General features: G+C 40.7%; 1 protein-coding gene across 11 annotated transcripts in view; it reads left to right on the top strand.

The window, feature by feature from the left end:
• FGGY (FGGY carbohydrate kinase domain containing) overlaps positions 1 to 27,748 on the top strand; it is a 516,773-nt gene that overhangs the window by 349,080 nt on the left and 139,945 nt on the right. For all 11 annotated transcript variants that reach the window (XR_016037181.1, XM_088835336.1, XM_088835337.1 and 8 more), the window contains one exon: positions 20,729 to 20,790. Coding sequence is in view for 10 of the 11 variants with exons in the window: in XM_088835336.1 (XP_088691462.1) it covers positions 20,729 to 20,790 (62 nt within the window). In the remaining variant the exon portion in view is untranslated. The remainder of the gene's footprint in view (positions 1 to 20,728; positions 20,791 to 27,748) is intronic.

Consider the following 27,748-nt stretch of genomic DNA (forward strand, 5'->3'; position numbering starts at 1 on the left):
GGCCAGTTGTGTGCCTCCACTCTTGTGCCGGACTATAAAGATATATGAATTAGTTCCCTAATAGTCCCAGGTTTAAGGAGCTCATTGTCTAGTAGGGAAGTATAAATTAAGTAACATTTGATTGTTCTCAATAGAACAGTTGAGAAGACATCACCCTGTGCCAAAGGTGCAGTGGGATCGGAACTTGACGATCTCTTATTTAAATGTAGTGTCATGTATTTACACAACTTTTCAACTTAAATATCCACTTCCTTTCTGTGACACAAAGAAAACCCATTACTGAAACAAACACCTTTACAAGCCCATGTTATGGTATAATTACCTTGGAAGACTCAGAATTCATACCAGATACAACCTAGAGTCTTTTATAACAAAAATAGTGATTCATTAAACTAACTCTTTTTGCAGGATGCATTGTCCATGAAGCTGTCCATCAACAGGTTTTCAGAGATTTAGTATGCCAGTTGAACATCTGTGTCAATCAAGAAATGCTTTTCCTAGTATTTGGCTTAGAGTTTGTTCTGTTGCTATGGATATAAGCCATCTTTGCCCAAACATTATGACGTATTTTGGTGGACAAGAATTGGTTATGCCTACTTCCTGAGCCTGAAATTAAATTTTAAAGACTGACTCTTTTCCGACCATTAACAAAATCTTCATAAGAGTCCACTATGGTTTTTGACAAGAATCATGGGAACTGTTGGCCTTTATCTAGTTACTTGATTTTGCACCATCAATAAAGCTGCATGTAGAGTTCTACTTTGGATAATTCTGTGTATATAGTTTCATTGGACCTCCGGATGGAGCATGATTGACCCATGTGTTACAGAAAGCAAAATCTAAGGAAGTCCAGAAGCTAGCAAAATGGAGCCAAATCTGAATCAAGAAAAAAACAGACTATCCAATAAAGCATCAGTTCAAAGAGGCCAAGCAAAGAGACATAAACCACCTAGAAAACAGAAATATAAAAAGAATAGCAATGATGATGATAATAATATTAGCAACAATAATTGTACCTTATTGAGTGCATTTTCCCTTGGGAAAGATTTATATTTATAATCTTGTTAATCCTTGAGTGATAGTCATAATAATCACAATGCCTAATATTTATTTTGAAGACTTATTTAGTCTCTATTCCAAGAGCCTTTCATGTTCTATTTTATTTAATCCTCTTGGAACCCCTACAGGTTAGGTACAGTTGTTATCCATATTTTACAGATGAACTGAAACTCAGGGTCTCAAGCGCAGCCTGGAGAGTTTCCTGATGCACTGTCAATGGCCTTTTTACATGATTCCTTTGCCACTTATCTTTCCTTTTTATTTACTTATTCTGGTTCATGTTTTGTGAATTCTTATCTCTGGTTTTTCAGCATATTGTCATTGTACAGAACACTATAAGAGGAAGTGACATCGCTTTTGCTCTGTGTTTCATATGTACACCTTCTCTCGTATACTTTGTCTGTAAGAGTCTGCTCTATTGTTACACTGTCCAGAATACATTAGAAACATGCAGTCATAAATATATCATCTAAAGTGGAAGAGAAGAGACAGAAGAAGAAAAGGGAAGTAAAGGAGGGGAAAGGAGAGAGGGAAAAAAAATAAAATTTTTCTGAACTCTAGATTTGGAAAAAAAGATATTTTGTCTTATTTTTGCAATTAAATACAGATCTTCTATCACAAATCAAAATCTTTCATTCCAAGTATATGAATAGATTGGTACTTTAAAAAAAAAGTCTCCATCTGGTTAACTTCAGGATGAAGAAAAAAAAACAGGATAGGATCTTTTCTGGCTCTGGAGTCCTTGCAGTTTCATCTGCCTGAGATTTGGGCTTGTTTTCCACTCATTTCAAACTTGTGCAGCCGCTATTTATTTCCTCTTAGAAGGGCACATACCCCGTTCCCATGGATGATTTATTTCAGCTCACCAAACACCCATCAAAGACTGTCTCGTGCTGTCGATACTCTTTCCAGAATAGCTGTGCAAAAACCATCGTTTTTTGCCCAGATTTTTTCCACAGAATACCAACCCGTGCAGTCACTGCGTCCAGATGCTGAAGCTTATTTCCAACTGGACCTCAGCCATCCTTCTCTACAAGCTGTCTTCTCTATCTTACTTGAAGTCATTTTTATTGGGGCAGGCACTGGGCAAAAGAGACTAGGACAGATTCCTAAGCTGCCCCTGTGGTCCACTGGCTTTCTGGGACCCTAGGGCTTGGTGGGAGTTAACATTGAATTGCTTGAAGTCAGAATTTAACTTTATAAGCTTGAGCCACAGGGTTATGTGAGCAGCTGTTTGCTCTTGGAGTTTAGGATTTGTGCATCATGAGTGCCTGTCTGCTTCCTCCTTTATCACCAATGCCCTTCAGCCTGGGGCTAGCCTCAGGAGCTCAGCCAGTCCTCCATAACTGGGTGTATACAGAGTACATCATGCAAAATGTTGGGCTGGATGAATCACAAGCTGGAATCAAGATTGCCCAGAGAAATAACAACAACCTCAGATATGCAGATGATACCACTCTAATGGCAGAAAGTGAAGAGGAACATCATCAAGAGCTTTTCGGTGAGGGTGAAAGAGGAGAGTGAAAAGGCTGACTTGTAATTCAGCATTAAAAAAGCTAAGATCTTGGCATCCAGTCCCATCACTTCATGGCAAATAGAAGGGGGAAAAGTAGAAGCAGTGACAGATTGTTTCCTTGGGTTCTGAAATCACTGTGGATGGTGACTGCAACCATGAGATTAAAAGAACCTTGCTCCTTGGAAGGAAAGCTAGAGCAAACCTAGATAGCATATTAAAAAGCAGAGATATCACTTTGCCAACAAAGGTCCATATAATCAAAGCTATGGTTTTCCAGTAGTCATGTACAAAAGTGAGAGCCATAAAGAAGGCTCAGTGCCAAAGAATTGATGCTTTCAAATTATTGTGCTGGAGAAGATTCTTGAGAGTCCCTTGGACAGCACGGAGATCAAATCAGTCAATCCTAAAGGAAATCAACCATGCATATTCATTGGAAGTGTTAGGGAAGTGTGTAATTTCCTCAGTTCTGTCTCGTCACAACAAAAATTTGAAGCAATGGACCAGCATTACAGCCCTCGGACAGACCACTGTTACAGCTCTGTGTTACAACTCAGTTTTAGTTAGAAAATAAAGGAGAATACATCCTCGAGGTGTGAGGGCATGCCAACCCAGAAGACACAAAGAGAAGAGAGAGACGCCCGGTCCTTTGGCTCCTCTTTTTATATGTTTCTTCTCCTCCCCCTGGGCCTGCCCTATGTAAATTGGACGAGCCAGGAGTGCTGTTTGTTCTACCTGAGGTCCTCAGACCTTCCTTTGTTCTATTTTTAACGGGCTTCTCCCTACCTTGTCTTTTAGCCACCGCCATTCTGGACTCCTTTTTCCTATTCTAACTACCTAACAGAAGGATTTATACTGAAGCTGAAGCTCCAATACTTTGGCTACCTGATGTGAAGAGCAGACACAATGGGAAAAGACCCTGATGCTGGGAAATAGTGGAAGCAAAAGGAGAAGGAGCAGCAGAGGATGAGGTGGTTAAGTAGCATCATTGACTCAATGGACATGAATTTGAACAAACTGCAAGAGATAGAGGAGGACAGAGGAGCCTGGTACACTGCAGTCCATGGGGTCACAAAGAGTCAGACAGGACTTAGCGACTGAACAGCAACAACATGAAGAGCTTAGAGTGTACACAGCTTACAGACATAAGCTTACAGAGATCCAGCTTACAGAGATAGTGATGTCACTTCCTGTGACTTCATTTAGTCACTGTTTCCTTCCTGTTACAGAGATTTCCTGAGGGATTACTCTGGGTCAGGCAAGGACATGGTCACATGATTCCTGTCCTACAGTAGCTTATCATCTAATGGGAAAGTTGGATACAGAACTGGTAATTATAATTTATTGTAGCACATAAAAGTAAATTGCACTACCCCTACAGACGACTGAAAGAATCTGTTCTATGCTAAGCACATTCAGGCCCTTGTGAAGATTCAGGATTTTATCTGATCTTCACAGCACATATGAAGCACATATCACATCTTCACACACACACCACATGTCTGTGTGGTCAGTTTTATAAGTTTTCAGTTCAGTTCAGTTCAGTTCAGTCGCTCAGTCATGTCCGACTCTCCGCGACCCCATGAATCACAGCACGCCAGGCCTCCCTGTCCATCACCAACTCCCGGAGTACACTCAAACTCATGTCCACAGAGTCAGTGATGCCATCCAGCCATCTCATTCTCTGTCGTCCCCTTCTCCTCCCGCCCCCAACCTTTCCCAGCATCAGAGTCTTTTCCAGTGAGTCAACTCGTCGCATGAGGTGGCCAAAGTATTGGAGTTTCAGCTTTAGCATCAGTCCCTCCAATGAACATCCAGGATTGATCTCCTTTAGAATGGACTGGTTGGATCTCCTTGCAGTATAAGGGACTCTCAAGAGTCTTCTCCAACACCACAGTTCAAAAGCATCGATTCTTCGGCGATCAGCTTTCTTCACAGTCCAACTCTCACATCCATACATGACCACGGGAAAAACCATTGCCTTGACTAGACGGACCTTGGTTGGCAAAGTAATGTCTCTGCTTTTTAATATACTATCAAGGTTGGTCATAACTTTCCTTCCAAGGAGCAAGCGTCTTTTAATTTCATGGCTGCAATCAGCATCTGCAGTGATTTTGGAGCCCAAAAAAACAAAGTCTGACACTGTTTCCACTGTTTTTCCATCTATTTCCCATGAAGTGATGGGACCAGATGCCATGATCTTTGTTTTCTGAATGTTGAGCTTCAAGCCAACCTTTTCACTCTCCTCTTTCACTTTAATCAAGAGGCCTTTGAGTTCCTCTTCACTTTCTGCCATAAGGGTGGTATCATCTGCATATCTGAGGTTATTGATATTTCTCCCGGCAATCTTGATTCCAGCTTGTGCTTCTTCCAGCCCAGCGTTCCTCATGATGTACTCTGCATATAAGTTAAATAAGCAAGGTGATAATATACAACCTTGACGTACACCTTTTCCTATTTGGAACCAGTCTGTTGTTCCATGTCCAGTTCTGACTGTTGCTTCCTGACCTGCATACAGGTTTCTCAAGAGGCAGGTCAGGTGGTCTGGGATTCCCATCTCTTTCAGAATGTTCCACAGTTTATTGTGATCCACACAGTCAAAGGCTTTGGCATAGTCAATGAAGCAGAAATAGATGTTTTTCTGAAACTCTCTTGCTTTCTCCATCTTTATAAGTTTTACTAGTGACTAAATAGGCTCAGAACAGTGAGGTAACTTGATTAAGGTCTAACAGCTATAGCTGAAGAGAACCTTGATTCAAACCCAAGTCAGCTTCTGGAAGCCCCAGAACTGGACCTGACTTTTGTAGAGCTGCCTTTCTGAATGTTTTCTTACAGTTCTCTTGTACACTTCCTTGAGAAGCAATTATTTTATCAGCTAGTGTGACTTTTCTTTTCAAGTGTATTAAAGTACATACAGCTAGTAGACTTTGTGGGGTCATGAAAGAGAAAAGTGTGTGAATCATTGTTGGCAGGATCTAGATATATAGAGATAGGTGTGTTTCATGCCAGGCATCTCACATTAGCTAACTGGAACGACTTCATGGATACAAAGACCAGCTCTGCATAAACAGATGCTTCTCTGTTCCCTCCTCCTGCCCAGGTCTGCACTTTTTTTTTTTTGTATATCCCCCTGGATCCTGCTCAGCTTCCTAATTACCTTCTCACTTCTAATCTTTCCCCATTTGACCCTTGTGTACTAGTTTGGGCTGCTATTAAAAAAAAAGTTCCATGGACCAGGTGGCTTATAAACAACAGAAATTTGTTTCTCATAGTTCTGGACACTGGAAGCCCAAGATCAAGGTAGCAGCATGGTTGGGGTCTGGTGAGGGCCCTCTTCTGGGTTGCAGAAGGCTGTCTTTTCCTTGCATCTTCACCTGGTAGGAAAGGAGAACTCTGGTTTCTTCAGATCTTTATAAGGGCACTAATCCCATTCATCAGGCCTCTACTCTCATGACCTAACTACCTCCCAGAGGCCTCACCTCCCAATACCATGACACTGGTGGTTAAGATTAAAAGTATGAATTGGGGGGCGGGGGTAGGGGGACATATTTAGTCACATCACCCTCTCTAAAGAGTGCAGCTAAAACAATCTTTCTAAAGCATAGAGATGACCCTGTCTCTCTTGTTAGCTCTCCAGTTATCTTTAAAGTCTAAACTTGAGTGATGTTTATTTATACAGTCAGTATTTATTGAGTGCCTACTATTTTCAAGGCACTGTTCTGAGTGAGAAAAAGGCAATAAGTAAAACAGTGCCTCCTGCCCCTCCTCTGAAAATCTGTCCCCTTGTCAAGCTTGCATTCTAACAACAGGAGACAGATAATACACAATAAAATGATAAGTAAGTTTTATTTTATGATATAAGTTGTAAAACTAATAGAGGAAGTCAACTTGTGAGTTGACTTTGCAGTTTTAAATAGGGTGGTCAGGACAGGCCTCATTGAAGTAACATCTAACAAATATGGTTTGGAAGGGAGTTAGCCATTTGGCGGGTTCGATCCCTGGGCTGGGAAGATGCCCTGGAGAAGGGAAAGGCTACTCACTCCAGTATTCTGGCCTAGAGAATTCCATGGACTATATAGTCCATGGGGTCGCAAAGATTCGGACACGACTGAGCGACTTTCACTTGGCCATTTGGAAACCTGGGAGAAGAACATATCAGGCCAAGGGAAAACCAGTGCAAAGATCCTGAGGGGGTTGCTTACCTGGAATAATGTAGGAATAGCAAGAAGGCCACAGGAATGGGGCAGAGTGAACCAGAATGAGAAGTGTAGGGAATACAGTCAGAGAGGTAATGGGGGCTGTATTTTGACCACTGTAAGGATTTTGGCTTTTACTTTGTAAAATGGGAAGTCACTGAAGAATGATGAACACAGGAAAGATACGGTATGACTTAGGTCTTTAAAGTGTCATTCTGCTCTGTTGCCTGCTCTGTTGAGAATAAACTGTGGATAGGAGTAGGGGAAGTAGAAGCAGGAAGACTAGAAAGAAGCTCTTCAGTTCAGTCGCGCAGTAGTGTCCAACTCTCCGCGACCCCATGAATCACAGCACGCCAGGCCTCCCTGTCCATCACCAACTCCTGGAGTTCACTCAAACTCATGTCCACAGAGTTGGTGATGCCATCCAGCCATCTCATTCTCTGACGTCCCCTTCTCCTCCCGCCCCCAACCTTTCCCAGCATCAGAGTCTTTTCCAGTGAGCCAACTCATCGCATGAGGTGGCCAAAGTATTGGAGTTTCAGCTTTAACGTCAGTCCTTCCAATGAACACCCAGGATTGATCTCCTTTAGAATGGACTGGTTGGATCTCCTTGCAGTCCAAGGGACTCTCAAGAGTCTTCTCTAGCACCACAGTTCAAAAGCATCAATTCTTCGGTGATCAGCTTTCTTCACAGTCCAACTCTCACCTCCATACATGACCACGGGAAAAACCATAGCCTTGAGTAGATGGACCTTTGTTGGCAAGGTAATGTCTCTGCTTTTTAATATGCTATCTAGGTTGGTCATAACTTTCCTTCCAAGGAGTAAGCGTCTTTTAATTTCATGGCTGCAATCAGCATCTGCAGTGATTTTGGAGCGGCAAAAAATAAAGTCTGAAGCTCTTGGAGTAGGCCAAATGAGAGGTGAGAATGATGGCAGTGGGCTTAGTGAAAAGCGCCCAGATTTGGGATATGTTTTGAAGGTAGAAGCAAAAAGATTTCCTACTGGATTGAATGTGAAGTGTGCAGAAAAGAGAAAGGAGAGGGGTTTTGAAGGATAATTTTTCTATGGATGGAGACAGTGGATTAAATATCAAGGAAGTAGAGGGCAGAAGGAGTGAAGGATTACTCAGTTTTCTGACTACAGTAACTGATAAACTCACTGTGACCCTCCGTTGTTTGTCTTCATCTTGGTAAAGTACACCATCATTTATATACTTATTAAAGCCAGAAAATTAGGATGCGTACTTACCTCCCTCTTTTCCCTCTCTGCCCATGTCCAGTTCATCAGAAAACCTTCTTGTTTCTAACTCCAAAATGTATATCACCAATCTAGCTGTTTTTCTTTACCTTCACTCCCAGCACCAACTGGCCAAACCACCATTGTCTGTGTTCTGGACCATGTAAGGTGCATCTTTTGTACACAGCATATAATTAGGTCTTGCTTTCCTATTTTGTTTTATAACCTCTGATTTTTCTTGGAGTGTTTAAGCAATCAACATTTAATGTAAAGATGAGTATACTCAGATTTAGTCTTCCATTTTACTCTTTGTTTTCTGTGGTCACTTTTGTTTTTTGCTTTCTTCATCTCTCATTTTTGTCTTTAATTAGATTGAATATTTTCCAGTTTTGAAAATTTCATTTTTCTACTGGTTTGTAGGCATTTTCCCATTCTTTTTAAATGCCTTTTTTAGGAATTATAGTAAACATTCTAAACTTTTCAGTCTACGTAGAGTGCATACTATATAACGTCGTGTAAAATTCAAAAAGCATTCAACTCCATAATTCCATTTACTAGTTCCCCCAACTCTTTATGTTGTAGTTGTGTGGTATCTACAAAGCTGTACACTCAACAGTACAGTAGTTGTTGTACTGTTTGCTTTAACCCAGTCTGCTTGGAATGCCATAACAAAATGCCACAGACTAGGTGGCTTAAACAGTAGACATTTACTTTCTTACAGTTCTGTATCAAGGTTCTATTTATGCTGGCAAGTTTGGTTTCTGGTGAGAACTCTCTTACTGGCCTGCACATGGCTGTATTTTCACTGTGTCCCTCACATGGCCTTTGCTAGGCGTATGACATAGTGAGCAAGCTCTGGTATCCCTTCCTCTTCTTATAAGGACAACAATTCTAACATATTAGGGCCCCACCCTTATGACCTCATTTAACTTTAGTTACCTCCATAATGTCTCCATCTCCAAATGCAGTCTTATTGGGGGTTGGACTTCAACATCTGAATTTTTAAAGGATACCATTTAGTCCATAACAATCAGATGTATTTCAAAGAAATTCTGAGAAACAAAACATAATCTTTTCTGTTTACCTCAGTTCAGTTCAGTTCAGTCGCTCAGTCGTGTCCGACTCTCCGCGACCCCATGAATCACAGCACGCCAGGCCTCCCTGTCCCTCACCAACTCCCGGAGTACACTCAAACTCATGTCCACAGAGTCGGTGGTGCCATCCAGCCATCTCATTCTCTGTCGTCCCCTTCTCCTCCCGCCCCCAACCTTTCCCAGCATCAGAGTCTTTTCCAGTGAGTCAACTCGTCGCATGAGGTGGCCAAAGTATTGGAGTTTCAGCTTTAGCATCAGTCCTTCCAATGAATACCCAGGATTGATCTCCTTAAGAACGGACTGGTTGGATCTCCTTGCAGTCCAAGGGACTCTCAAGAGTCTTCTCCAGCACCACAGTTCAAAAGCATCAAGTCTTCAGCGCTCAGCTTTCTTCACAGTCCAACTCTCACGTCCATACATGACCACAGGAAAAACCATTGCCTTGACTAGACGGACCTTGGTTGGTAAAGTAATGTCTCTGCTTTTTAATATGCTATCTAGGTTGGTCATAACTTTCCTTCCAAGGAGTAAGTGTCTTTTAATTTCATGGCTGCAATCAGCATCTGCAGTGATTTTGGAGCACAAAAAAATAAAGTCTGACACTGTTTCCACTGTTTCAACATCTATTTCCCATGAAGTGATGGGACAAAATGCCATGATCTTCGTTTTCTGAATGTTGAGCTTCAAGCCAAACTTTTCACTCTCCTCTTTCACTTTCATCAAGAGGCCTTTGAGTTCCTCTTCACTTTCTGCCATAAGGGTGGTGTCATCTGCATATCTGAGGTTATTGATATTTCTCCCGGCAATCTTGATTCCAGCTTGTGCTTCTTCCAGCCCAGCGTTCCTCATGATGTACTCTGCATATAAATTAAATAATCAGGGTGACAATATACAACCTTGACGTACTGCTTTTCCTATTTGGAACCAATCTGTTGTTCCATGTCCTGTTCTAACTGTTGCTTCTTGACCTACATACAGGTTTCTCAAGAGGCAGGTCAGGTGGTCTGGGATTCCCATCTCTTTCAAAATGTTCCATATGTTATTGTGATCCACACAGTCAAAGGCTTTGGAATAGTCAATGAAGCAGAAATAGATGTTTTTCTGGAATTCTCTTGCTTTCTCCATGATCCAGCGGATGTTGGCAGTTTGATCTCTGGTGCCTCTGCCTTTTCTAAAACCTGCTTGAATATCTGGGAGTTCACGGTTCACATATTGCTGAAGCCTGGCTTGGAGAATTTTGAGCATGACTTTCCTAGCGTGTGAGATGAGTGCAGTTGTGTGGTAGTTTGAGCATTCTTTGGCATTCCCTTTCTTTGGGATTGGAATGAAGACTGACCTTTTCCAGTCCTGTGGTCACCACTGAGTTTTCCAAATTTGCTGGCATATTGAGTGCAGCACTTTCACAGCATCATCTTTCAGGATTTGAAATAGCTCAATTGGAATTCCATCACCTCCACTAGCTTTGTTCGTAGTGATGCTTTCTAAGGCCCACTTGACTTCACATTCCAAGATGTCTGGTTCAAGGTGAGTGATCACGCCATCGTGATTATCTTCATCGTGAATATCTTTTTTGTACAGTTCTTCTGTGTATTCTTGCCACCTCTTCTTAATATCTTCTGCTTCTGTTAGGTCCATACCATTTCTGTCCTTTATCGAGCCCATCTTTGCATGAAATGTTCCCTTGATATCTCTAATTTTCTTGAAAAGATCTCTTGTTTTTCCTATTCTGTTGTTTTCCTCTATTTTTTTGCATTGATCGCTGAGGAAGGCTTTCTTATCTCTCCTTGCTATTCTTTGGAACTCTGCATTCAGATGCTTATATCTTTCCTTTTCTCCTTTGCTTTTCGCTTCTCTTCTTTTCACAGCTATTTGTAAGGCCTCCTCAGACAGCCATTTTGCCTTTTGCATTTCTTTTCCATGAGGATGGTCTTGGTCCCTGTCTCCTGTACAATGTCACAAACCTCCATCCAGAGTTCATCAGGCACTCTATTTATCAGATCTAGTCCCTTAAATCTATTTCTCACTTCCACTGTATAATCATAAGGGATTTGATTGAGGTCATATCTGAATGGTCTAGTGGTTTTCCCTGCTTTCTTCAATTTAAGTCTGAATTTGGCAATAAGGAGTTCATGATCTGAGCCACAGTCAGCTCCTGGTCTTGTTTTTGCTAACTGTATAGAGCTTCTCCATCTTTGGCTGCAAAGAATATAATCAGTCTGATTTCGGTGTTGACCATCTGGTGATGTCCATGTATAGAGTCTTCTCTTATGTTGTTGGTAGCGGGTGTTTGCTATGACCAGTGCGTTCTCTTGACAAAACTGTATTAGCCTTTGCCCTGCTTCATTTCGTGCTCCAAGGCCAAATTTGCCTGTTTCTCCAGCTGTTTCTTGACTTCCTACTTTTGCATTCCAGTCCCCTATAATGAAAAGGACATCTTTTATGGATGTTAGTTCTAAAAGGTCTTGTAGGTCAAAAGGCAAAATGATAGGATACTGAATGAGGAATTCCCCAGGTCGGTAGGTGTCCAGTATGCTACTGGAGATCAGTGGAGAAATAACTCCAGAAAGAATGAAGGGATGAAGCCAAAGCGAAACCAATACCCAGTTGTGGATGTGACTGGTGATAGAAGCAAAGTCCGATGCTGTAAAGAGCAATATTGCATAGGAACCTGGAATGTTAGGTCCATGAATCAAGGCAAATTGGAAGTGGTCAAACAGGAGATGACAAGAGTGAACGTTGACATTCTAGGAATCAGTGAACTAAAATGGACTGGAATGGATGAATTTAACTCAAATGCCCATTATATCTACTACTGTGGGCAGGAATCCCTTAGAAGAAATGGAGTAGCCATCATGGTCAACAAAAGAGTCCGAAATGCAGTACTTGGATGCAATCTTAAAAACAGCAGAATGATTTCTGTTCATTTCCAAGGCAAACCATTCAATATTACAGTAATCCAAGTCTATGCCCCAACCAGTAATGCTGAAGAAGCCGAAGTTGAGCGGTTTTATGAAGACCTACAATGGAATATTACTCAGCTATAAATATAATGAAATACTGCCATTTGCAGCAATATGGAAGAACCTAGAAAATATTATAGTAAGTGAAGTAAGTCAGAAGAGAAAAACAAATATCATGTTCACTTATATGTAGAATCTAAAAAATAACACGAATCTATATACAAAATAGAAACAGACTCACAGATATAGAAGACAAAGTTATTGCTAGCAAGGTAGGGAGAGGATAAATTAGCAGTATGGGATTAACAGATAAAAACTACTATGTAAAATAGATAAGCAGCAAAGATACACTGTAGAGCTCAGGATACCATATCCAATGCCATATAATAAATTTATAGTAATAGTGTTAGTTGCTCAGTCTTGTCTGACTCTTAGACCCCCAAGGACTGTAGCCCACCGGACTCCTCTGTCCATGGGATTCTCCAGGCAACAATACTGAAATGGGTTGCCATTCCCTCCTTCAGAGGATCTTCCCAACTCAGGGATCAAACCCAGGTCTCCTACATTGCAGGCAGATTCTTTACTATCTAAGCTATAGGGTAGTCCTGTATGCAGCAGCAGCATAGTGGGATATAATTAGAAAAAAATAACTGAATCACTTTGCTGTATACCTGAAACTAACACAATACTGTAAATCAGTTATACTTCAATTTTTAAAAAAAAGCCTTCTATGTCCTCCAATTGTACTTAGAGTAAAATCTAAAGCCTTTGAGATGGCCTACTTGATCTGCCCCACTTCCTACCTCTTTATCTTCATTTCATACAACTTTTCTGCTTCTTTGCTATTTTGGACACCTATCAATTCCTAGGACACATGAAGCTCTTTTCTACTATAGAATCTTTGCATTTGTCATTCTCTCTACTGGGAATTATTGGTTCTTATTTTTTGTTCATATCTTTCCTCAAATTTCACCTTCAGATCTCTCCATCTTTACTGAATCCTCTATCTGAAATCAGTGTTCCTTTTTTTTTTCTCTCTCTCTCTCTCTCTTTAATTTTTGGTCTGTCTGTACAGCTTGCAGGATCTTAGTTCCCCAACCAGGGATTGAACCTGGGGCCACAGCAGTTAAAGCACCAAGTCCTAACCCTGAACCACCAGGGAACTCCCCAAACAAGTGATTTTTATTACAGTGATTTATCTATTTCCTTCAAAGAACTAATAATAATCTTTAATTATTATATATATTTGTTGACTCTATATATCAATAGAATATACTCTCCATGTGAAAAAGAAAATCTGCATGTGAACAGAAAGAATTCCCTGTGCTTATTGACTGTGACCAAAAGAGAGTGAGTGTGTGTATGTGTGTGTGTGTGTGGGTGAGTGTGTGGGTGTGGGTGTGGGTGTGTGTGTTAGTCACTCAGTCATGCCCAACTCTTTGCGACCCCATGGGGTATAGCCCATCAGAGTCCGCCATCCATGGAATTTTCCAGGCAAGAATCCTGGAGTGGGTTGCCATTTCCTTCTCCAGAGGATCTTCCTGACCCCGAGATCGAACCTGGGTCTCTTGCATTGCAGGCAGACTCTACATCTGAGCCACGAGGGAAATCCTAATATTCGTTGCATCTATAAAAAACCTTATCAGTTCAGTTCAGTTCAGTCACTCAGTCATGTCTGACTCAGCAACCCCATGAACCACAGCACACCAGGCCTCCCTGTCCATCACCAACTCCCAGAGTTCACCCAAACCCTGTCCATCGAGTTGGTGATGCCATCCAGCCATCTCATCCTCTGTTTTCCCCTTCTCCTCCTGCCCTCAATCTTTCCCAGCATCAGGGTCTTTTCAAATGAGTCAGCTCTTCTCATCAGGTGGCCAAAATACTGGAGTTTCAGTTTCAACATCAGTGCTTCCAATGAACACCCAGGACTGATCTCCTTTAGGATGGACTGGTTGGATCTCCTTGCAGTCCAAGGGACTCTCAAGAGTCTTCTCCAACACCACAGTTCAAAAGCATTAATCCTTCGGCGATCAGCTTTCTTTATAGTCCAACTCTCACATCCATAATGACCACTGGAAAAACCATATCCTTGACTAGACGGACCTTGGTTGGCAAAGTAATGTCTCTGCTTTTTAATATGCTATCTAGGTTGGTCATAACTTTCCTTTCAAGGAGTAAGCATCTTTTATTTTCATGGCTGCAATCACCATCTGCAGTGATTTTGGAGTCCAGAAAAATTGTTTTCCCATCTGTTTGCCATGAAGTGATGGGAACGGATGCCATGATCTTAGTTTTCTGAATGTTGAACTTTAAGACAACTTTTTCATTCTCCTCTTTCACTTTCATCAAGAGGCTTTTTAGCTCTTCTTCACTTTCTGCCATAAGCTTGGTGTCGTCTGCATATCTGAGGTTCTTGATATTTCTCCTGGCAATCTTGATTCCAGCTTGTGCTTCCTCCAGCCCAGTGTTTCTCATGATGTACTCTGCATATAAGTTAAATAAGCAGGGTGACAATATACAGCCTTGACATACTCCTTTTCCTATTTGGATCCAGTCTATTGTTCCATGTCCAGGCTAGACTATATTCAAATATTGGGATGCCCATTTTCCCTTCATTGGGAGAACTTGTGAGAGCAATGACTTCTATTTACCTTTGTATCCTGAGTTACTAGAATGATGCCTCACACAAAGTAGATATGTATCACATTAGTTTCATGAATAAGTAAACTATAAAAATGAACAAAGCCACCAATTTTGATGATGAATGAAACTGACTGAACTAGCCCTACATTAAGTCAGAATTGATCTACTTGAAAGAGAAATTGTCCTTTGAAGAGCTAATATTAAAGTTGTAAAAAACAAAAATAAAAACACAGTTTATATTTTCTTTCAGGAATGTTTGTTGTTCCTAGGAACAAACATTGTTTGAAACTCACAATCATGTTTTTTTTCCTTCTTTCGTTAGATTTTCATGAGAATTTCAAAACTTGGAAAAATCAGGCAAAACGTTTTTGCTTTGAGCTAATATTCGTTAAATAAAGAGTTGAAGTAGTGGACTTCCTTGATGACTCGGTGGTAAAGAGTCCATTTACGAAAGCAGAAAACATGGGTCCCAGAACAGACATCCCTGATCTGGGAAGATCTCACATGCCTCAGAGCAACTAAGCCCGTGTGCCACAGCTATTGACCCTGTGCTCTAGAGCCCAGGAGCCCCAACTGCTGAAGCCCACAAGCCCTAGAGCCCATGATCCACAACAAGAAAAGCCTCTGCAGTGAGAAGCCCTCCCACTGCAACTAGTGAGTAGCCTCTGCTCACCACAGATAGACAAAGTTCCACAAAGCAATGAAGACCTACACAGCCAAAGCTAAATAAGTAAATAAAGAAATAAATAATCTTTTTCAAAAAGGGTTGAAATAGCTTAGATGAAAAAGTGATGTTACAGGTAAATACAAATGGAAAAAAGACAGTTGTCCCAAGGAGGAACCTGAGCCTGATTGATTCCTATCTGTCAAGAAGGAAAAAGATAGTCTCAAGATTAATACATAAAGCTTTTTTTAATAGAGGAAAGCCCATCATGCAATAAGACAGCTTTGTCTTAGCAAAAACAATTATGGAACCTACAATTCTTACATTTTAAATTTGTCTTTTCCTTGACTATAAACTCTTTGCCAACAGTTTTGATATTGCAAAGGGTGCAGTTCTCTGTAATTTTACAAGCTCATGCCTATTTGTCATATTATTAAATGTTTTAGAGAGAAAATTAGAAATGGTCTTGTCTAAGGTCATGCCCTGAGCCAGAGCAGAGCTCAAATCTCAAGAGTCCTTGACTGTGCTCTCTTTGCCATATCAAGGGTCAAAAACTCCAATGCTTAAAGGAGTCAGACAGCATAAATGAACAAACAGACCAGGCAAAGAGATATTTTTTACTTCTCCAGAGCAGTTTCTCTTTTCAGCTTATAGTACTCTTGGGCTGAATTCCATGTTCCCTCCTTTAACTGAGAGATGGGCATAGAGAAATAAATCTCTACTCCGAGTAAAGCATTAGTGCCATCATGATGATAAATTGAGTGGTGGCACCTCTCACAAAGTGAAGGGTACAGGCCTGTCTGAGGGGATCAGTCCCCACTCAGCTCCAGCTGACTCTTACCATGGGAAATCTGGGTGACCCAGTATTTTATATTCACTGCTTCTTCAAGAGAAACCAAAATCTGGACTGAAAGCGACATCTCTCAATTTTAAAACATTGGCTCATTTTTAAGAACATTATATATCCCAAATAAAGTACATCTGTGGTCCAGATGCCACTTCATACTACACATGTTTGATCTCTGTTTTCTATTGTATTGCATTTCTGTTTTTCCTGTATTCCACCTTTATAAGGAAATGCAAAAAAGAAACAAAAATTCTACTTGTGTATTGTAAGATGGCCTTTTTCCTCTTGATCCTGACCTGAAAGCCATCCTGCAGATGCGACTCCACCCAGCCAGTGTAAGCTTCCTACCTCTCCAAATAGTTCGTAGTCTTTTCTGCCTACTCCTACAACTGCCAGCTCTCAGAGCTGAAATCTGAGAAGATGGAATAAACAAGAAAAGAGTCATAGAGTTAGGGTAGTTTTGTCTATATATTTCTATGGCAACCACTTGGCAAATATAGTTATTGTGGTAAAACTGGTTATTTCATTGAGAAACAAATAACCACTAATGGGACTCTGTGATCTTCTATACTGTGCTAAATGCTAGAGAATAGAACATACGTAGAAAGATCAACCCTTGGAACAGGCACTCCAGACTTTTGAAATGAGTGCTCAGTTATTTGACAGACTGGCTCCTTGTTTATTAATCAGGGTGGGCCTTTACCATCAGATGCTGTGGAAAAACGAACTGCAGCTGACCTTTTAAATCCTGTTCTTCCAGCCATTTTTACTGTTTGGGTGGTACCTCCTATTTTTAATAATAGGTGTTATGATCTGAAAACCATCTCTATATCACTCACCACAACCTTCCCTGCAAAGCTAATTTTACTATCCACATTCTAGAGGTTCAAGAGAAGAGGCTCTGTGAGGTCAAGTAACTTAGATAGCAGAGAATGTAAGTATAGACCATGAGTTTGAACCTAAGCCTTTTCCCAAGACCCATGTTTCAGCTACTATTTTAAAATATAGATTTTATTATTATTCAGGTTTGATGAAACCCGCGCTGCGTGTGTGTGCATGCTCAATCGCTTCAATTGATCTTTGCAACTATGTTGTAGCTGGCCAGTTTCCTCTGCTCATGGGATTCTCCATGCAAGAATCCTGGAGTGGGTTGCTATGTCCTCCTCCAGGGGATCTTCCCATCCCAGTCTCTCGTGTCACCTGCAGGCAGGTTCTTAACCACTAGTGCCACCTGAAAAGCCCCGGAAGCCCGCAGATCAGGAGACAATTACCATTAAAAGGATAACTTGTTATTCCCGGTTCTCAGAAAGCCGGGGCTGGCCACACCATGCAGGGCCACACAGGAAATGCTAGGGTTGTCCCGAGTGGTCTGGTTCCTGACTCTGGGGTGATTACAGCAGGAACATAGTGGCCCATAGAGGAGTTGGTGAGGAGGTGGGCTCTGGATCAGCTACTTTACATATGAAAGACAATGCTCACAGGCCAGTGAGTCCTTCACTATCCCTGGGAATTGGCTAACCATGGAAGGAACAGTCTCTCCAGGGTTACCAGGGCCCCAGATCCCAAAGCATCATAAATATAGAAAATAAAAAGATGTGATTACAATGACCACATTTCCTTTACTTAGACCCAAAAGTCCAAAGCATCTTTTCACTCTGATTTTCTTATATTCTGTAACAATTCAGTCACTAAGTTTGGTGGCTCAGACAGTAAAGCATCTGCCTGCAATGTGGGAGACCTGGGTTCAATCCCTGGGTCAGGAAGATCACTTGGAGAAGGAAATGGCAACCCACTCCAATACTCTTGCCTAGAAAATCCCATGGACGGAGGAGCCTGGTAGGCTACAGTTCATGGGGTTGCAAAGCAGCATGACCAAGCAATTTCACTTTCTTTCAAGTTTGTTTTATTTCCTTCAAAATGTATCTCATTCATCCATTCGAGATGCCAGGCATTATTGTAGGCACAGAAGAATGGGAAATTACAAGGCTTTTGGTTTAAAGAGTTCAGAAGGTAAGGTAAGAGATAGACATATAAACTAGTAATTGAGAAAAACTTGATTAACTTGATAAATGCTACAGTAGAGCAAAGGCAGGGGATATTCATGCCTTGTATTCCCAACATCGGCCTCTGAATCCTGTCTGTGTTTCCTACCCTGTTTTGCCTACCCTGCTGGGTTAATTTTCCTTAACTTGTCATTATTTTGCTCCACAAATCAAAATGATTTCCTACAGCCTATAGTTCAGTAAAACTATAGTCACTTATCTGACTTTTAAGAACCACTGTCAGTCCACACCCTCCTCAGGTACCCATATTTTTACCACTCCATTTATTCTCTAATTTAGTATACAGTTACTCTCTGACCACATGTGCCCCACACAAACAGATACAAATATAAAGGGTGGTAAGTGTTCCCAAGAAGTACATGGTATTCTGTGAGCATGTGGTCCATTATGGTCCATACATCCCACGTGTATTCATTAGATACTTACTGAGCATCTACAGTTGCCAGTCTCAAGGCTAGACCAGTCTCCTGCTGTCTGTACCAGATTTGTCTTTCCATCTTCATATCTCTGCTCATCACTCTACTTTCTGGCATCCCTTGACTGCAGCCCTTTACTCCTCCTCACTGCTTGTTCTTTACTTCTTTCCTTTCGCTACTATGCGTTACATGCGTTTCTTTTTTCCACTCTATCCCAGAACCTAGTCACAGTACCTGGTGAGGTGGGCACTTGGCAAATACCAAGTAACTGCATTCATGCACGTGGTTCACAGGCTAGGTTCTGTGCTTCCTCCGAGAAGCTCATCTAAATCCCCTTTCTCTGACCTCCTAAAGCACTTCCCATAGAAACTAGCATCAAATCAAGTAATGGCTTTAATTATCCATTATTGATGCCAGTGGGTTCATTGTGATGTTCCTACTAGATTACAAACTCTTTAAGGCTCGGATTGTGCCTCATTACAGTAACCGAAAATTGAACCTTTAGGAAGTAAGCATTCAAAACCTGAATGACTTTCTTTCCATTGAAATGACCAATTGCTTTGGTGTTATTTTAAAACATTTTTGCAGCTCTACACAAATGGAGTTTAACACCTTATACCTAGAAGTTCACGAGACAATGTGACATAGTGCTGAAGACCAGAGACTTAAAATTGAGAGACCTAGGTTTGAAACCTAAATCTGCCACTTATTCCCTATGACTCTAGGCAAGTTACTTAATCTCTTCTAGTTTTTTCACCTCCCTGGTGAATAACGGTATCTTCTTTACAGAAGTGTTGTAAGGATAAATGAGATAATGTATGTAAAATGCTTAGCGTAGTATTGGTATATAGTAAATGAGTCAATAAATTTTAGGTGATATCATTTATACTGTTGTTGGCATTATGGTAAGCACACTCTGTGTCCTAGAAACCCTGTTTTAAAAGGAGACTAGGATAGGGAAAGGGGGAGAGGAGCTTACTGAGGCTCAGAGCAGTAAAATGACTTGCACAAAGTCACACAGCTAGTTCCTATCAGAGCCAGAGCCCCAGACCCAGCCTAGGCAACTCCAGAACAAAGCTTCTTTCTCTACACAATCCTGACTCTCTGGAGGCGTGCTCAGAGAAACTGTCTCCATGAGGCCACAGTAACTGGTCTGTTCGTAGTTTGAATGAAAATAAATAGGTCAGAATGGTTGTTTTGGAGACTCATGTAAACACTGAGAAAATACATAGATTAGGTTCAGGAACTCAAGCCGGGTGTTGGGTGTGTTTTAGCAAGCAGAGTCACAGCATGGGGAAACACATCCCTTCCTGATACTTAGCACATGTTATTTTGTTTAGAGCCACCAAGTGGATTAAGGAATAAATCCTAGGCATGGAATTTCAAATGAGAAGACCATTGTCCACAGAGCTCAGACATTTCTGTCTTTGGAAAGCTCTGTCTCACTTTCCCATAGGATAACTTCTCAGTCAGGAGAGGTTCTCTTGACAGCTCTGGGGCAGCTCTTTGGTGCTCTTTTAAACTCGGACTCCCTCCTCACAGTCTCTTTCACTTATCTTTTCCATTAGTAAGATGCAGAGAGTAATTCAAGGTCTGGCACTGCCCTGGGGTGATAGCATGGGGTAACAGGAGGAGGGGGAGATAATGTAACCCAGAGGTCAGTGTTTTTAATACCCAGGTCCCCCTCCCCAATCCCAAACACTTTCTCTGAGTTACACCTCCTTCTCACACCTCTCTCAAACCTCACTCTTAGATCTGACACTACCTGTTGCTACCAGTTCAGCCTTGGGAGTTTCATTTCTTACTGTTCTTCTCTTTAAACTTCTTTGTTTTATAAATTCAAGAAGCCAGCAGTTAGTTAAACAAAGCTAGATTTCTGAAGGAGCTGAGACACTCTTGCTGAGTTAGCTTTCTAGCATTCTTGGCTCCTCTGTAGACAAAGAATTGAAAGAAACAGACATTTTAATCTATCTTCTTCTGGCTTAAACATAAGCTAGAGAAGCTATAAAACTGACCCCTCTCTCTTGTTTTTCAGATAGACCACATGGTGCAGGGCCATGCTGCCTTCCCTGAACTACAAGCCAAGGCCACAGCCAGGTAATGGCTCTCTCTGTTTCCTACAGCTTTCCACGCCCAACTGCACTGGTAACACTGACTAGGCGGCTGCACGATTTTCAGATTCTGTGAGCAATGAAAACGCCTGGCAGTTCTTGGTTATAAGACAGTCATCTGGATGATTCAGAACATACATGTATTCATTTTCTAAACAGCCTGCGATAACTCACAAAGAACCTAGAGATCCCCATAGAATATTCTAGTGACCATGGTTGAGATGCTCTGATGTAGAAGAGGGTGCATGGATTTTGGAGTCAGAACTCCTTGGATTCAAATACAGTTTTTCTGCTTATTAACTGTGTGACCTTAGGTAAGTTATTCGATCTCTCTAAGCCTGTCTTTTCATCTATGAAACAGCATAGTAACTGATAGGAGTGGTTTCTAGAATATATTGTTAAGGGAAGAAAGCAGAGTATAAAGGAGATTTGCAGTATACTCTTTCTTATGTAGAAAGAAGGTGATATAAGAAAATATATGTGTATCTACTCATTTATGCTAAAGAAGTATAGGAAAGTTAAATCAGAAACTAGTGATGTTATTAACTATAGAGGGGTGTGGGTAGGAATGAGATGGAAATAATGGGGAAATGGGAACAGGGTAGTAGGAGGGAACAACACTTCTTTGAGTATGCCTTCTTATATAACTCTAACTCTTAGAATCATGATGACACTTCATGTCCCTCTAAAAATAAATAATAGATAGATGGATAGGGGGATGGATGGATGGATAGATAGATACTTTGGATAGGTGTGTCTGATGGGGGTGAAATGCAAATAGTAGAAAAAAAAGAACCTATTATATTAATAGTAACATGATCACACTAACAGGGATTTGAGAAAGAAAAAAACTAACCTGAGTAACTCTGAGAAAGAATATTTTGAGAGTATGCTGTATGGCTAAAGATAGAAATAATTACATAAATAATATACTGTTATTAATGAGTTTGTTTTTGATAGTATCAGTTAGCTATTCTGAAAATCCTTTATGTGTATACTGTAGTTGAGCAGAAAAATAGATTTTTTTTTTTTTGCAGATGATGAGAGCCAGGTTTCCCATAGACAAGAAAAGGAGAAGGTTAGAATGAACAGTATGGTAATGGATGGAAATCAGAGGTATCAGTATCAACTTGTGGCTTTTTAGTTTATTTATTGTTGGATCTAGGTAGAAATAAATATAGATACATATATTTATGTGTGAGTAGGTGTGACATATTTATTTGTTCTCTAGCGATCTCTGCTGAGATGGCTTAGAAGTAATGACACCATCATAGCAATGTGTACACCTAACACCCATGGTTACCAAAAAGGAAAGTTGGGGAAGGATTAAATTAGGAGTTTGGGATTAATAGATACAAACTACTATATATATATATATATATATATATATATATATATATATAAAACAAGGGCCTACTCATAGCACAGGAAACTGCATTCAATATCTGGTAATAAGCCATAATGGAAAGGAATATGTGTATATGTGCAACTGAATCACTGTGCTGTATACCTGAAACTAACACAACATTGTAAATCAACTGTATTTCAAGTAAATAAATAAAATTAGTGAGTGAGAGTCTGATACAAAGCAGGGTATTCAAACAGGGGCTCTGTAACAGCCTAGAGGGATGGGATGGGGAGAGAGATGAGAGGGAGGTTCAAAAGGAAGGAGATATATGTATACCTATGGCTGATTCATGTTGAGAGGTTTGACAGAAAGCAAGTCTGTAAAGCAATTATCCTTCAATAAAAAAATAAATAATTTTTTTTAAAGCAGGGTCCCATAGTATTTCACTGTAAGATATTTATTAAAAGAAAAACAGTGAAGAAATCTTAACTTCACAGTGGAGAAATTTGGCAGGCAATACCTTACCCAAGACTAGCAATACTGGCAATAAGATCCATCAGCATCGTGGACCTCATTTTATGATGCACTGAGAAGAATACAACATCATTTTGACAATGTTTAACCAAAAATGCGTCACCTCAGTGTAAACATGAGGAGATATTATGCAAACCCAAATTGAGCGACATTCTACAAAATTATTAGCAAACACACCTCAAAGATTATGAAATTTAAGGAATTACTAGAGAACTGTCTCAGATTTGAAGAGAATAAGATGCTACTGTATCTGGAAACAATATATGATCATGGGTTGGTTTTGATCTTAGCCAGAAAAAGGCCATTAGTGGGGAAAAACTGTCAACATTCAAATAAGTATAGAGATTAGTAGTACTATGGTGTTTGTGTTAATTTCTTAGATGATGAGTATAAGGGAAGTCTGCATACTGTTTTTGCAATTTTTCTGTAAATCTAAAATGATTTTGGAAAAAGTTTGAAGAGTAATTATCAGATTAATTTCATGATATTAATGCTAGTTGTTGGGGTTTTTAACAAAAATAAGGTATTTTATAATATTATCAGAGAAGTTCCATCAGTGTAGCTAGTACGTAGCAAAAGGGAGAAAGTCTAAGGTGAAGGTTATTATCATAAATTCTGGAACCAAATTTCCTGTCTCAGCTTCAGCCCTTAGTAGCTTGTCACCCTCACAACTTATTTAACCTCATTGTGCCTTCTTCATACGTCACGCTACAGGAAAATAATAGTAAGCACCTCATTAGGTTGTTGAGAAAATTAACTGAATTTGAATAATGTCCGGGATACAATGACACTTGCTGAGCTGTAACAGGTATTCAGTAAATGATAGAGATAGTGATAAAAGGGGTTGTAGTCACTTGTATTAGACATTTCCATTCCACCAAGGGACATACATTCATGGCAAGGCACACCTGCACAGAGCAGAAGGAAGTGCATACTGACTAGAATATAAACACTGTGTTGTCAGGGTATAGAGGGGGTTTGAACCCAACCAAGAGTCTCAGAAAGGCTTCATATGTTTTTCCTTCTAGAAGTCTCTAGTACAAGGTCATTACCATTGTACTAGAGGGATCACACCACTTAACCAATAATTAGCATTTTAGTTGGCTTAGAAACCACATAACCTAGAGGAGGGATGCCTAACCTCAGATCATCAGTGAACTGCTAATTGTGTGCAGAGTTTTGTTGATTACATATTTATGTGTGTATTTCTGGAAAGAGAGGCCATAGCTTTTATCAGATTCTCGAGGAGATCCAGCATTTATAAACCTCTAACCCACAGAACTCAATGCAAAAGAGTATAATGCTGGGAGGGATTGGGGGGTGGGAGGAGATGGGGACGACAGAGAATGAGATGGCTGGATGGCCTCACCGACTCGATGGACATGAGTTTGGGTGAACTCTGGGAGTTGGTGATGGACAGGAAGGCCTTGCATGCTGTGATTCATTGGGTCGCAAAGAGTCGGACACGACTGAGCGACTGAACTGAACTGAACTGAACTGAACCCACAGAAAAGAGCACAGATACAGAGTTCCAAGATCTGGATTCAAATCCCAGATCTCATATGCATTGTTGTGTGAACCTTAGTTTCCTTAACTGACTTGGAATAGTAGACAGGAGAGAGCCAGTTGTGGGTAGCTCCAAGAATTTGAGTATTTGGAAAGCCTTCATAAACTTGATACAATGACAATGTCAGCCACCACTACCACAACTTCTACTGCTATTACAAATGATCATAAAAGAGGAGGATTTTTTTGGAGGGGATTGTTCTAGGGTTAAGCAGCAGATGTCCGTCATCCATCACCTGCCTGCCTTCTCAGGGAGTAGCAAGAACACTGGACTGGGAATCAGAGGTCTTGGCTTCTTGTACTGATTCTGCCATAAATCTCTTGATGACTCAGTTTCCTCACCCATAAAATTACAATAATACCACCCTGCTTAACTTGTTTTCCAAGTATTATGAGGATGAAAGTAGACCATGGGAATGCCAGTCTCTGAAGACCTTAAAGCTCAACACAAACCTAAGGGATAGTTTAGACTTTGCCATGAAATACTCAAAATTTCCAGAACTTTTTTCTGTAGCTGAACCTCATGTAAGTAGTTCTGACTGAAAATAGGGAGAAAGAATTTATGGATTAGCATGCAAACTCAGAGAAACCATAGCATAGGGTGGTCCAGAAGCATTAATTTATAGAATTCACTCTTAAAGTCAGGCTAGATTTAAATCCCACATCTCTTCACGTGCCAGCTGACTTCAACCCCCTTTCCAACTACCTCTATATTTTTCCTTCTCTTTAGAGCTAAGTTGCCCCAAAGCACTGCCTATACTCCTGGTCAGTTTCCTCACTCCTCCCTTGCCCACTCACGTTTGAATTCTGTCATTATCAGCCCCTGAAACATTTAATATTCCAGTTTTCAGCAAACACTGGATTCCTTCCAGTCCCTTTCCTTGAGCTCCCAGCTGCATGCGGCACCAGTGATCACTCCTCTCTTTCCAATACTCTCTTCCCTTGATTGTCTAGAATGTCGTCTTCACCCAGTTTTGCTCCTGTATGTCTGACTTTTTCTTAATCTCCTTCTCAAGTTCATGATCCTCTTCTTGATCACTGACATCAGAGTTCATCACAGCGACATTCTTGGAGCTATTCTTTCTTTGTGGTCTTTTTCCATAACCCCATCTACATCCTTGGCTTCATTTAATTCTATATTTTATCTCCAGCTCATATATTTAGTAGGCATTCAGCGTTGATTCTCTTCCCTTCTAGTTTCCTTCTATTATCTTGCAAAGGAAAATGTGTCTCTATTTATCAGATCTATAAATAGACTGTATCAGGACTATAGCACTCACTATACTTCAGATCTTAGAACCAAATAAGAACAGTTGGTATTATGTGAAGTTGGTTATTTGGAATGGACAACAAATCTCTTGGAATGAAAAACTGTATGCCCCTTTTGGTGTGACTTGAGGCTCTCTGAAAACAGCAATGCAGGTCACCCCTGTCTCAGAGCTTAGCATCAGCAAATCCTATTTGAAACCATAGAGATAAATGTTGATAAACAGACTTAGTATTTTATACTCTCCATGTACTGTCCTCCTAGAGTTCATCCTGAAGAGGACTGTTTTATGAACTTATGAAGTGAGTAAACAGTAACTAGATGTACCCATGCACCTAAATGACAACCAGAGTCTCTTTCTATGTGGGGCCAAATATCCAAATATTTTACTGCTTTGCCAGAGATCAGCTTCCATTGGTTATACCTTCAGGTCTTTTCCTCTAGCCTGCCTATTATTTTCTTACTTTTCTTAAAGACTCTTTACCAATGTTTCAGAATGAGGTTATGGTGATGGCAGGATTTGGTGGGAAGATAATAATCCATAAGTGCTGGATTCGAGGTTGGCAGCAGAGCCAAGGTTAAAATCTGGGTCCTCTGACCGTCTGCTAAGTGTCTTATGAACACTTATGGTATAACAGTGAACAAAGAAATAAAGAAGTCCCTGTTTCCATGGAAACTATGGTCATGCACATACACATACATGTCTGTATATGTGTATCTGAAGAGAGAGAGAGAGCACAGACTCCAGGAACTGGTCAGCATTCTACAGAAAAAATAGAGATGAATAAGGAGACATAGAGTGAGACGCGTTGAGGCGATGGATGGGAGTATTTCAGGTGGGGGAGCCATCCTTCATTAGGTTGCACTCAAAGAGGACTCTGAATAAAGAGAGGGAACAAGCCATGATTATGCAAAGAAGATCCCTTTGGATGAAAGGAGCAGCAAGTCCCATGGCCTGGATGCAGAAGTCAGCTTGGCAAACTCAGTAGACATTGTAAAGGTCACTATGGCTGGACCAAAGTGGAAGAGAATGGGGGACAGATGAGAGCTGAAATTTAGCCAAAGGTAAAACCATGTGGGTCATTGTAGAAAGCTGTGAGACCACTGGACTTTATTAAAGACTTTTGTTTAAAAGGATGACTTGGTGTGCTCTATAGAGAATAAACTAGGCCCTTGGTGGGAAGAGGGGTCAGTGGAATCCAGGGATCCTGACCTCAGAAGGCTAATAATCTCCTGGAGGAGGAGGACTGGAGACAGAGAAGCCCAGCCCCATTCTGAGCTACTTTTGCAGCTCTCACTTTTGCAGGCAGTGGTGTGATTTTGTTCACTTCCAGTCTCTCAGAGGTGCAAGGTTCTGCTAATTCCCATCCTCTTGCTCAATCTGTGTTTCTTTTATCCCACTTCCCCTGGAGTTTTTTGTTATTCCTTTGAGGACAATCAGTTTTTCTTGATCTGATTTCTTCCTCAAACCTCTTTTGTTTCTGGGATTTCTATAATCCCACTGAGGATCACTTTTAAAATGTACTGGTCTCCCATGTGCCAAATCTCAGGGTATATCTAAATCTTTCCATTAAAATCTGTATAAATTCCCTCTGGAGAAAGAAAGGCCAAGAACATTTTTTAAGAATTTGCAATGTGCCTAGCACTGTGCTTAGTGATAATTATATATATATATATATATATGTAAAATCTCATTTAATTCTAGATGAGGAAATGAGTATTATAGGGACTCCACTTGTAATCACTGTCCTCACTGTCCATTCTTGTGTTCCCTTGGCCTGTATGGATTCTTCAACCTTGGTCCCTCACTCCAACAACTGGGACCATCAGTCTATCAGCAAGTATTTACTTAGGCTCCCCTGAGCTCTAGCAATCATAGAGCCAGGGTGACAATATTAACACTTTTTATCCCCTAGGGTGTGCCAGGATAATCAGTAAATTCTTGATGTCTCTTGGATGAGAAACATTTTTTTAAACAGACATAAGCTGGATATTACAATGCCTTTGTTTGGCTTCTGTTCTTCAGGCAAGTATAAGAAAGTGCTCATTATGGTGCTAAGAAGACTGAGGGCTATGCTGACTTAGGAAATCAATTCTTTATTTTCTGCCTCTCAGCAGATTCACTGCAGCCCAACATGGCGCCTGGCACATAAGTGGAAGCAGGGGGGTGGATGTCACAAGATGATTATTCCTTTTCTCTGACCTCTTCTGTGGGATACATCCATATTC

Source organism: Moschus berezovskii, chromosome 4, assembly GCF_049115385.1.
Source record: "Moschus berezovskii isolate FMDL1 chromosome 4, NW_MosBer_1.0, whole genome shotgun sequence".
NCBI lineage: Eukaryota > Metazoa > Chordata > Mammalia > Artiodactyla > Moschidae > Moschus > Moschus berezovskii.